Source organism: Rhagoletis zephyria, unplaced genomic scaffold (genome assembly GCF_001687245.7).
Source record: "Rhagoletis zephyria isolate East Lansing unplaced genomic scaffold, Rhagoletis_zephyria_1.1 Rzeph_scaffold_03544, whole genome shotgun sequence".
NCBI lineage: Eukaryota > Metazoa > Arthropoda > Insecta > Diptera > Tephritidae > Rhagoletis > Rhagoletis zephyria.
In genome coordinates, this window is record NW_016160627.1 from 48,968 (window position 1) to 61,660 (window position 12,693).

The 12,693-nt window shown below is 31.1% G+C and overlaps 1 protein-coding gene across 2 annotated transcripts; it reads left to right on the plus strand.

Moving 5' to 3' along the window:
- Nucleotides 1-4,507: 4,507 nt before the first annotated feature.
- On the plus strand, nucleotides 4,508-12,693 carry LOC108369210 (clavesin-2). 2 transcript variants are annotated; one of them, XM_017624272.1, is made up of 4 exons: nucleotides 4,508-4,932; nucleotides 4,998-5,364; nucleotides 8,783-9,043; nucleotides 12,638-12,693. In XM_017624272.1, the coding sequence occupies exons 1-4, from the start codon at nucleotides 4,634-4,636 to the stop codon at nucleotides 12,674-12,676; spliced, it is 966 nt and encodes a 321-aa protein (XP_017479761.1). In that variant the 5' UTR covers nucleotides 4,508-4,633; the 3' UTR covers nucleotides 12,677-12,693. The 2 variants fall into 2 exon arrangements, with proteins under 2 accessions (XP_017479761.1, XP_017479760.1); XM_017624271.1 differs by lacking the exon at nucleotides 12,638-12,693 and having other exon boundaries at nucleotides 8,783-9,525.

Sequence of the window (12,693 nt, forward strand, 5' to 3'; positions counted from 1 at the left end):
AAACCGAAACCGAAACACTTGGCAAAACCGAAACCCAAACCGGAACGTTTTTTTGAATCGGTTTCATTCCTTGGTTTTTGGTTACAAGGACGAATTAGTACCGAAACTGCGTTTTTAGTTAAATTTATTGTTTTAAATAAATAAAGTTAGAAGGATGAAATTCGAGGATGTGGTCGTGTGTATATAATATTATTGTTTTTTCAAAAATGAATTATGCAAATTTTCAAGGATATTCTACAGACAGACATTTTCCCTTTTATTTCATACCTACATTATTATTCTACATTGCACTGAAATTTTTTAATAATTTTTTGAATTAATCATATTTTTGAAATTTTAAAGTCATTAACAAAAAATACTGACGTCAGAGTGGAAAATTAAAAACGCAGTTTTACTATATTTTGCCCATCTTTTTTTTGTGTGTGTAAAATTTACTGCCGCATGGTGTTATCGTCCATCAACTCTAAAAAAATTTATTTTGAAGAGTTCCCAATATGCCACTCCTGCAATCAATTTTTCTCGCTAAGTACTAAATTTTAGCAATTCTGGTGAAAATGAACAAACACATTTCCTATTTCTTCCTTTTAAACGAACGAAAACAATTACAAATACCTGTATACTAAATTATGTGCATGGTATGTATTTGCACTGAAATCTTTAATTCCGCCTATATTTTACACAACAAAATCTGCGCTAAGGCAAACAGGACTTTTATCCAAAGAAGCGTCCACTTTTAGATGCATGGTGAACTGAATAATGGATTAGCGAGTTATAAATATCTACACCTTCTTCCATTTACATTTTATATCGCATCTTACTTATTTACTTTATATACATATTAGTGTGCTTTCCTTCAGCTATACAATAAAAATGCAATAGATATTATCGGAGGTGTGTATATAAAAATACCAATATTGAGCTTCCAAAAATACTAAAAAATGTATATAAATAAATAAAAAAAATTAAATTAAAGAAATGTATTTACTTATGCCCTAAAAGGTATAGAAATCATTCAAAATGTTTACCTTAATTGGTTTATGTTCTAGTCTTAAGAGGTTGAGTGCGAGAAGTTTGAAGAATATAGCAAAGGGATAGCTGCTGTGTAGAAGTTTTCGTGTATATAAAGGATTTTTTTATTCTTTGCGGTAAGGAAAAATGCATTGTTAAGTGAAGATTGTATTGGAAGATCTTGAAAGATATGTATTTGAATAACTCGCTCGGAATTTCACTGCAATGGAGTCACATAAAGATTTAGTATTCCAATGTTCCTTTTTTTATTTTATATCTATCATTCCACGCTGTAATATTATTTTAATAAAAGAATACGCTTGCTCAAAAGCTATGTAAAAAGTATCAACCTCCTATCTAACTACCAATTAGGCTGTGTTCAGGGTGCGATTTAGAAATTTTGCAATAATGCTTAAGTACTTAAAAAATATTACTTTTCGAAATAACACGTTTTTCATATCTTTTTGCTGCAAATTTTATCGCAAATCTCTACTAAGCGCTATGTCGCCAGCCTTTTCATGTCCATAGCTCGATTGTGCCGCAGAGCGTTTAAAAATGTATGATAAATAATAAATTTCTATGTACCTTTCGATTATTACCGTGAGCTAAGCAAATTCAAAATAATCTTTAGCGGTTAGCTTATCGCTAACTGGATTTCCTACAAAATCAGCTCATGAACAATAAATTGATTTAAGGAAAATATGTATGTATGCACATTAGACTGCATCACTCCCTATACAAAAAAAAAATCGGTACTGCTTTTCCATTGGAATTATAAAATCCATTATATTTTAAGACGTCCACCAAAATATTTCGTAAAAATATTAAGATTTAAGCGGGCTGCACCGATTTGAAAGCACCTCCAATAACAAAATATAGTTAAACAAGTAATTTTTAGCAAAAAAAAAACCGACTTCAACTCCCATATAAAATAGATCGGATCTCAACCAGATTAGTATGGGACCACCTCTGAGACACTACCTTTCCGATGCAAAAAGAAATCGAAATCGGTTGACGTGGTCCAAAGTTATGCGGTAACATACATAAAAAAAAAAAAAACCGACGAACTGATAACCTCCTCCTTTTTTGGAAGTCGGTTAAAAACTAAAACCTCGCTATTAAAGTAACCTGGTGACAGTACGAATGGAAGTTTTAAGAACGGAAGTTTAAAGCAATTGAAATTCGTACTGTCATCAGGCATGTAATTGAGAATGGAAATCGCTGCATCTTTTAGGCGCATCAATATTACATAGTTACATCCCGAGCTAATAGAAGCGAGGTAAAATTAGAGTGTTTTATGAATAAATGTAGTTTCTTACGGATGTTTTTTGGAAAAATCCCTTCAAATGAAAAACGGTTTAAGCTTAAAAAATTTGCGTAAAAGTATTTTTCAAAAATCAAAAAAAAAAATAGAACGGAATCGTAATAATGAGATTTTTGATGCTGTCTTTAACTTTTTTCAAAGATTGGTATAAGAAAAACTTAAATAACTGAACCTAAACTCTTCCGACTTAGACTTGTGAGGTATAATTGGAAAGGTATTTTCTCACCCTTTTCATTTCTTTGCTAATAAACTAATTCAAAGGATGAAAGAGAAAGGTAGGAGGACCGAACGTCATTCAAAGTTGAATTAAGATGTGTTGGTATTTGAAAAAAAAAGAATGGGACACGAATGACTTTTTTTGCACAGAAATAAAAATAGTGAGAAAATACCTTTCTACTGAGATCAGAATAGCTTTGGCCCAGTAATTCAAGTTTTTCGTAAATCAATCTCTGAAAAAAAAAGTAAAAAACAGCATCAAAAATTTCATTCCATTGAAAAGGTTTTTAAATATTTTTATGCAGATTTTTTAAGCTTTGGTCATCTGAGGGGACTTTTTTCAAAAAGTTCTTTAAGAAACTATTTTTATTCATAAAAAACTTAATTTTTGGAGGTATTTTTAAATCGTTCCAGCTCACGTAAATCTTAATATTTTTCCGAAATATTTTGGTGGACTTCTTAAAATATAATAAATTTTTCATTCCCGGCGGAAAAACCGCAACTTTTTTTTGGTGATGCAGTTGTCCACATAATAATAGGATTGCGATATTCTGACCAGTTTTGGCTATTTGCCTTTTGTTTATTTAATGCTTATATATTTTTTTTCAATAAAGTGTAGCTGTTTATAAAACAAACACCATATAAATTTACGTTTCAAACATTGTACAAAAATTATAAAAATATAGCATGTGAAATTTGTTCCCCAAAGCAGAGGATTATTGTACATAAAATAAAAAAATTATAAGTGAGAAAAACTAAGTAATTTTATTGAGCTTGGAAAAACAACGGAAGCAACGGAATAGCTGCGCTTGATTTAAGTTGGCTCACATGAAAATAGTGTAAAAAGCAACCACAGGTTTATAAGGCTGAGTCAGCTGGGGTCGTTGGATCGATACCCACTAGCGAAGTCTGATGAGGAGATGTGGTGATCTCCGAAATAGCTATCACTTCTACCATTTTTATAAATTATTGTTGTTTTTGCACAATAGTTTTTCATTAAAAATGGCCTCAAGCTCAATAAAATTGTTGAATATAATTGTTATAAGGCCATAAATAACAAAAACAAATAAAAACTTAGTAAAATAAATTTAACAGGATTTGAAAGAATTTCTCGTGCGATAAAAAGCCGCTGTCTATTAACTAAACTACTTTTATTACCCCATCTGTACATATGTACAAACATTTGTAAATACTTGTACTTGCAAAATATTTACATGGGAATATATGTACATATGTATGCGTTCACATATCTTATCAATAAAAAATTTTACATACATACATATATTAATATGTATTAATATATCGGCGGAGACCCATTAATCAGCAATAACTGAAACCAACAACAAATTCGATAGAAAATTCCATATTTCGCTTTATCGGGGCGATCGGGTGAAAGTTATTAGCGTTTGGCCAGGAAACGGGTTGTAGAGAGGAGTATTTTCAGTAAATTCGTTGGTGCGTTTTGCGACCATAGTTCACAATCAGTATAGTTTTGCGTTTAGGTGAATAATGTTGGTATTGTTAGTATATAAGTAAACAAAGGGCAGGAAAAACGTTTGCTAAAAAGCTTAAGGAAATCGATCATGTAACAAGATATTGAAAGCAAAAATATTTTAAAAGTAGTGCGCAAAAAAGTGTGTACACAAGAAGATAGTGAATATGGACAGCAGATTGTTTGAATGAAAATAATATAAAATAAAAGTTTGCAAAAAGAAATATGTACTTTTTATTAAGCGTTTATTTTGCAAACATATTTGTATACATACATTTATATCGTTGAAGATGCCATTTGTTTCGAAAATGCATTCTACTCCTATTTTTCGTACGCTACGCCAGCTAATAATAGATTAATTGAAATATTTTCACATCTTTGTTTCTTATTTTCGAAATTTTTAAATGAAAATTAAAAACAAAAAATCAAAAATCTAATCTTTGATATTTTTCAAAATGTCTCTCCATAGTTAAATTCTTTTTTAAGGCATCTTTAAAGAAAAAATCCAAACTAAAATATTTGTAAAATTGTTTTGGTATAAAATCATAACATAATACCACATTCGGCACGCGTAGTACATAAATTACCACAGCATGGCACAAATTCGACCATTGGCACCCGAATTGGCTGCGGTGGCCGCTGCCGAACTCAACGAAGTGGAATCACGTATTGCCGGTGATATTGTCGAACTACGTCAGTGGATCGAAGAACAACCGTACTTAACAACGCGCACTGATGACCAATTCCTTGTGGGCTTCCTGCGTTTCTGCAAATACAATATGGATGACACAAAGAAACGTATCGAGTACTATTACACATATAAATCAACAGCCGGTGATTTTCTGAAGAGCCGACGCATTGACGATAAAGTTTATGGCATCTGCCGTGCGGGGTGAGCTCATGTGATTTTGATTTTGTAATAAACGAAAAACTCCATTTATTGCTTATCTCCCACAGCATATTCGCAACACTTCCGAAGCCGGTGGGTCCGGGCGGTCCACGCATACACTTCACACGCATGGGCCAAATTGATACTTCACTCTATACGGCCAAAGATATCTTCCGTTTCATAATGTTCCGCTCCGAAATTGAGGCTAACACCGATGATAATTGGATTATTAGTGGTGTATTGGAGATAATTGATTTCTCTAAAATTCCATATGCGTTATTGCGTCAATTCGAACCGAATTTATTTAAAAAAATGGCCGCATTCTTAGAATACGGCGTGCCAACCAATCTAGTAGGAACACACATCGTAAATGCTTCCATGGATGCGCAAATTATATTGAATTTAGTGCGTCTCGTTATGAAACAAAAAGAATTGGTGAGTTCGAGTTGAAAGTGAGCGTGAAATAGGCTGTAACTAATGGTGGTATGGAGCGAGGTAGGATAGTGTGATAAGCTTTCAAGCTTGGTGATAGACATACCAATTGGATGGGGTAAAAGTTGTGGTTGAAGAGATTTCACAACGCAAAGAGGAGAAATCTGGCAAGAGGTTTTGATGCATTCGATAATTTTTCCAATAGTTTTTCATGTTATTGTAATGAACAAAAATACTCGGCTTACCGCTTTGTCATTAGTAGGGTTCGGAATCTCATGCACTAAAAAATCGGAAAATATGCGCATATAATATGCATTCAAAAATAAAAAACATTCGCTATAAACAATTCGAAATGCAATTAAAAATGTTTTGCTAATATTTTATTGCCGGTACAAAAATAAATAATACATGCATTTTAACAAGAAAATAACGAAAACAATTCATTTCAAACTACAATAAATATTCTTGTATGAAATAATAATCAAGGAGACAGTTACAATCTTGTGTTAAGCTTAGTATCCAGCTCTCAACAAAAGCCAAAACTTCGTTTAAAAAACGGTAAGAAATGGCGAACAATTTTCTCGTGGCAAATTTCCTTAAGACAGGAGGAGTTCCTAAGATATTTGCTACGCCTTCTACGACGGTTTTCTAAAGTTTTCAAAATTTGTTTGTAAACAAGGAACACAAGGCAACCATTTTTTCAACAGAAATATATGCCCGTTCCATTCTTTCCTGAAGAAAGAGTGAGACAGCAGGCTGTGAAATATCAGATGTCAAAATTCCTAGGACACAAACGAAATAATGGCAATTTTTCTTGACAGTTTTCTAAGGAGCTGGATTCCTAGCTTAAATAGGAACATTGACAGTGGTTTAGATAAATATTTGGAAAAAATTATAGGTATTTTTTTTTTGTCAAGAGAGGTCGCACTAAATTTAAGTGGTTGTAAATCAAACAAAGCAAAAATACGCAAACTCCACATGCATTTATTGTAAAATATACTAAAATATGCGCAAAAAATATACAAAAACAGAGATTTTTTTGCAAAATATGCAAAACCATGCATTTACTGCAAAATATGCAAAAATATGCGCTAACGTTTGAATGTAAGTTTAAAGGAAATTCCATGATATGTAAAAATAACTTAAGCATTTACATCTGAAGATGTCCAATAAAAACATGCATTTGCATGAGATTCCGAGCCCTAAGCTAATGATGTTGACTATCACCATGTTTATGCTTCTTTTCTAGGCGGTTATATTTTACTCGGGTAAATTCAACCCACATGCATAAACACTTTTTTTGTCGAGTTAGCAAGTCCACTCGGGTAGAATATTTACATATTTCTACACCGGTGGAAAGCTTAACACGGGTTGAAATTTGTACATAAACGATTTTAGAAGTGTTAGCCAAGCATGGTTTTAAAACTTGATTGGAGAGTTTATTCTTGTTGGCTCTACCCGAGTTGAATATAACCGAGTAGAAAGAAGTATATGTTGTGGCAGTGATTTTTCAAATATCATTCCTCTAGAAAGAAAGATAATTCCTCCATAGTCTCCTTTGAGGAATATAAAAATAAATGCACTCAAGAAGGAAAATGAGTTAATCACTATACTTACTATGTCAAACTGAAACGAGAGTGAAAGCTTAATCCTCCTACTACGTAAAGCTTTTAAATTAATTAGTAAGCATCTAGCGTTATATGAAGGAATGGGATCCTCGCCATTCAAAGCTCCAAGAGCAAAACGAACAAAAGTTGTTTGAACGCGTTGAAGCATTTTAATATGGAAACCACGATATGGCCTTCATATAAATGCTGCATATTCCAGCTTAGATCGGACGAGAGCAGTGTATAGGTACTTTAAAGTTAAGCATCAGCAAAGTGTTAAAAAAACCTTCCAATCAAGGCTTTTATAGAATAAGTTTTATCATAATTGAATAATAAACTACTTCAAGATCTGGAATTTCGTTAAGAATAGTTTGACATGAGTTACTAATAAATAAGAAGTAGAGATAAAATATCGAGGTTTACAGAAAGAAAAAAAATGAAAAAAATAAACTTTAACAGAAGAAGAATTAAAACAATTGCAGGTTCTGTGCCAAATTTTTGCATTTGTACTAAAGCCTGTGTTGTTACAAAAAAATCAAGTTACTGATGAAGAAAATCGATGGATGAATACGAAATAATCAATGGTTAAATGGAAATGCGCAAAATTTTTTGTATGAAATATGAACAGGTGTACGTGGCGTATGAGCAACTTTCTTTCCTGCTCATTTTTCATACAAAAAATCTTTGCGTGTTTTCATTTGACCACTCATTATTTCTTATTAATCCATCGATATTCTTCATTATTAATTTGATTTTGTTTTTTGTAACAGAACAGGCAAAATTCAAATGCAAAAATTTGGCACAGAACCTGTAATTTTTTAAATTTTTCTTCTGTTTTTTTTTTTAATTTTTCCATTAAACAATAAAAAAAGCTGGAATGATTAATTAATTTGTTAGAAATTATAAGCCCTATCGGAAAGTGATCTATATACGGTTTATGGAGAATTTTGTATTAAGATTTTTAAATTTCTTCGTAAGATATACATACGTGATTAAAAGGAATCAATTTTTGCTTTAAGCTGAATAATGGTAAATTGAAAGTATCTCGAAAACGTATCCATAGCAAAAAAATAAATCGATGTTCGGAATCACCGAGCAATTCTCCATACGAATTGGATAGTACCATAGAAAATTTTTGCTGTAAGCCAGTGTAGTTATATGAGAAACATCGAACTAGGCAATAAAGAATGAGAAGAGGTGTTGTAGTAGACAACAACAGCACATCTTCTACCCAATTTGAGAAAACTGAGTGAAATCGTATCTATGTAGTGTGGAGACTAAAATTGAATGACTGAATATGTCATTCGAGAGGTCAGTGTACAGTGTCGACCTGAAGACGATTTTTAAAAACGGGCATACAAAATTCTGAGGAAACAGCTACATACATACATTCGTAATTGCCAATGCTTGTTGCAAGAGATTTAAGGCTTTACTGCAAAATATAGTGCCTCCTGTACAATGTATTCAAATAATTTTGAAATCGTGGCTAGTTTGGAGATATGACCATAGTTGGCAACATCATTCTTTTTACCACTTTTGTATGTAGGGGTAAAATAAGTAACTTTCAAGCGTCTATAAACTTCACAACTTTAAGGCCATGGATGCTTTGTATTAATATGTTCAAGAATATATGTAGTACCATATCATACTCGCGATATTTAAAAATTGTAAGCATGAACTTAAATTTACTTCAGAATACTTAGGCAAGCTTTTAGAAGTTTCCAGCTAAACAGCTGTAAAATAAAGTTGTAAATGTTTAATGTAAAATAAGTAAATTTATAAATTCCACTTCTACTTTACTATTCCGCGCACAGCTCCACATACACTCATCGCTGGAGTCACTGCATAAAGCCATTGGTAAGGAGTACCTGCCTGTCGAATATGGTGGCACTAATGGCACCTATGAAGAGGCTATGACACATTTCGAACAACAGCTCAATGAATTTAGCGACTATTTCGATGAGGATGAAAAGTATGGCGTTGATGAGAAATTGCGAGAAATTGAGCCTGCTGTTGGAACAGTAGCTGCTAAAGAGACGCCACCTTCACCAGCATCGCCGCCATCGCCTAAATGTGTGAGTGTACCTGAAGGGTCTTTTCGTAAATTGAATATCGATTAAAGTAAAGAAGAAAATTTTGTTTGCAAAATAAGAGTAATTAACAAAACAAAAATGCTATATAAAAAACTAAGTGCGATATAAAAAAAAAAATTAACTAAGGTGTAGCAGCAGAAAAAAAAATAATATTAACAACAGTATGAAACAGCCGAACTCTGGCTGCGGCGTAAATAAATATTAAACTATTTTGCGTTCTTCTGTGCGTTCGTTTAATAAGTAAAAAACAACAACAAACTAACACAAGTAAATCAACTACTGCGTTAATATTCAAACAAAAATATTAAATGAGAATATTAGTGTTATTTAGTGACATATTTATACCTGAGTTTTCATACAAAGAAAAAAAAGAAGAAAACAGCCGAATTAATATACACATACAACAACCAGGTTTTACGAAAATTTAATAGTAAAATGTTATGAAAACCACAGTACACGGACACTGAAAAGCAAAAAAGCAATAGCAACTATTGCAATCATTTACTTAATTTTAGTGTTGGCATTTGAGTACACGACCTAAACTAAAATAAAGTTTTAGTATAGAGTATATACTACATAAATACATATACATCAAATGTATATGTAGCATAAATAGAGAGAAACTATATATACATGCATACACTCGTACATACACGTCTGTACATACATCCATTGTCTAAAGGCAATTTATACATATTAGTCATATGTAAACATTTATTTTTGGGAACGATTTTTTGTGAATGTTCATATAAACATACTTATGTATATGGATACACGCATATGTATGTGTTGAGTGCAAAGCGCTAAGGATATGGTGACGCTTTTTGGAAAAATGGGGAAACGAAATGTCTTGTGAAATTGAAATTTATGAGCAGCAAAAAATTAATACATTCATAGTTATATACATACATATATACATACATATGTATGCGTATAATTAATATAACTACATATACATATAAACTTATATATACACCAAATAGAAATTTAAAATTTCCGCATTGTAAATCACTCATTGTAGATACATACATAAATATTTACACAAAATATGTATATATCTATAAATATATATATACATACGAGTACACGCATATTTACTGTGGTGTGTTAAGCATTACCATTTTAAGTGAAACTAAAATTGAAAATATTAATTGTATTAAATTACATACTCCAATTCCATTTTATGTGTGAAAATTCTTGTGAAATCACTCTAAGCATTTAATTGTTAAACGTGTTCCGAATATTGCCTGTGAAAACCAAAAACAATGTACCATTGAGATTTTTAACTAAACTGAATATATATGTATTTGTTTTGGAATTTAGGTACAATTAATTGTTAAATTTCATTTAAGCTCATAAACCATTTTCATTTCACTACTGGTAAAAAGATTTATTATAATTTAAACATATAATCAGGTTTCTTATAAGTTTGCCTTAGATGGTGTAATTTGTTAATCATTTTAAAATATACATACATACATACGTATTTAAGAAAATTATTCATTAAAAATTTACAATGCTCTAAGCGCTATTGGTGTATTAAAAATATATATATTTCATATATAATTTTATCATTTAAGTCGAAGTTTTGTTGCAGTTCATTTAAATTTCAATCACACTAACAAGCGAATAATTAATTGGCTTATTAAATATATTTTACGAGTTTAAGTTTATTTTTTTATTTTTTAACGTATTTTGGTATTACTTATATATATATTTCACACTTGAGATTTTTAACCGTCCTTTCCATGAGCAAGGAGCCATTACCCATTGTTTATTTTTTTTTATTTTTTGATTGCTTCTGAACCGTAATTGTATCTGCGCAATAAGAACATTTACAACGTCAAGCAGCTACGCAATTTTTTTCCAACATATATATATATATATATATATATTTTTTTTTTTATAATTTTCCGGATTCAGCTTCAGTTACATTCTATAAGATAGTTTAAAACGGTATCTTAAAGGATATGCGATTTCTTAGCCTTGCAATAGTTACGCAATATCCTTTTAAACACATCAAAATTCCATCTTAGTGCTATTTGTAATGCTAACGCCAATTGTATTTCTTCATATTCGCAGTGTAACTCGCTGATATATCGTAGTTGCATTACTTTTAGTCATAGTTTCTACAAGCTTGGAACACCATGACAATTTTGAGGGCTAAATACATTAGTAAGAAATAACACACCTTGGAGCTTCTGTATTCTTCTTTCGTAGAATAACTTACGGCTATCATACAAATTTATTGCACTAGAAACAAATTTGCGAGCGATTATTTTTTTTAAGCTCTAGTTTTTTTGCAAGTATTTTCTTGAAATTATATTAAAAAAAACATCGGCAATTAAGAGAGTAAAGTATACACTACCCTTAAGCATTGAATCAGTGCTCGAAAATTCCAACACACCGATGTGCGTAGGTCGGTAAAAAAAATGTTTACTACATAAGAAGTGTAACTTAGCAGCAATTTTCTGCAAAAATGGTGCGGTAAAGAATTAAATTGGTACATAGAGAATTATAGTTGTTATCCCCAATTGACGTAGTCAAAAAGAGAACTAAAAATATGTTTTACGTACCCCGAAAATGCAGTTATTTATGTTTTTTTTTTAACATTTCAAAATTGCATAATTTTTTCACTATAATTTGAAGGAAAAGTGATCCGAGTGCAACATACAATTCGAAGCTACAGCAAGGTGCTCCAAATTGTAGAAACATCAAGCATTTTCAACTCTGCCAATTTGTCTTTATTATACACAAACGGTAATCGCCGAATTGTAGCCATTTATCACCTTTGAGACATATTTTAAGTCGCTAAGTAAATATATTTGTGTTTGTCCACTTCTGTTCGCGCGGCCTCATATGTATGTATGTATATATGTACATATTTTTAACTTTTTTATTTTGTCAGGTGAACAGTTATTAATTATTTCAAAAATCACATTGCATTTACATACTTATCATGATATAGTAAGATTTATAACGCTCGTAAAATACAACTGTCAATCACCTATGTATGTATTTATGTATTAGGCGCGCCATAAATGCATTGAGTAAGTAATCTTAGCTAATCTAAATTCAGTTCATTCAAATTATATTATACCCGTTATTATCAGCGATTAACGACTGCAGGCAGACTATTTTAAATACAAAGTATTTGCAATACGTAACCTTTTCAAAATAAAAATAGCAAAAGTACAAAAAGGTAGAAAAAATTCGCCCTTAACGCAATTACGGTTCAGAATGTTGTGGAAAGAAGCTCAGTTTACTTAATTTTATGCCGTACAACAAAATTAAAATTTCTTAAGTATTTTGTAGTTAATATTACATACATATATATATCTATTTCTTAGTTCTTTAAACATTGAATTTATTAATTTTTGCCTTTACGTTGTTGTATGCATAAACGTTGTTGTAAGCATAACTTTATTTTCCTTATACAAATTTGATTCGCATTTAAATTAGCATTATCCTATGGCTATTTCTACAAAATTATACCTAACAAAATTTGATATAGCAATTATCCCCAATCATTTCCCTGACATTCTTTAATTATCAATTTACATTATTTATTTTCAGAAATCTTCCTTCAATATATGGAACTTATTAAGTTCATAAAAATTATCATTCAAACA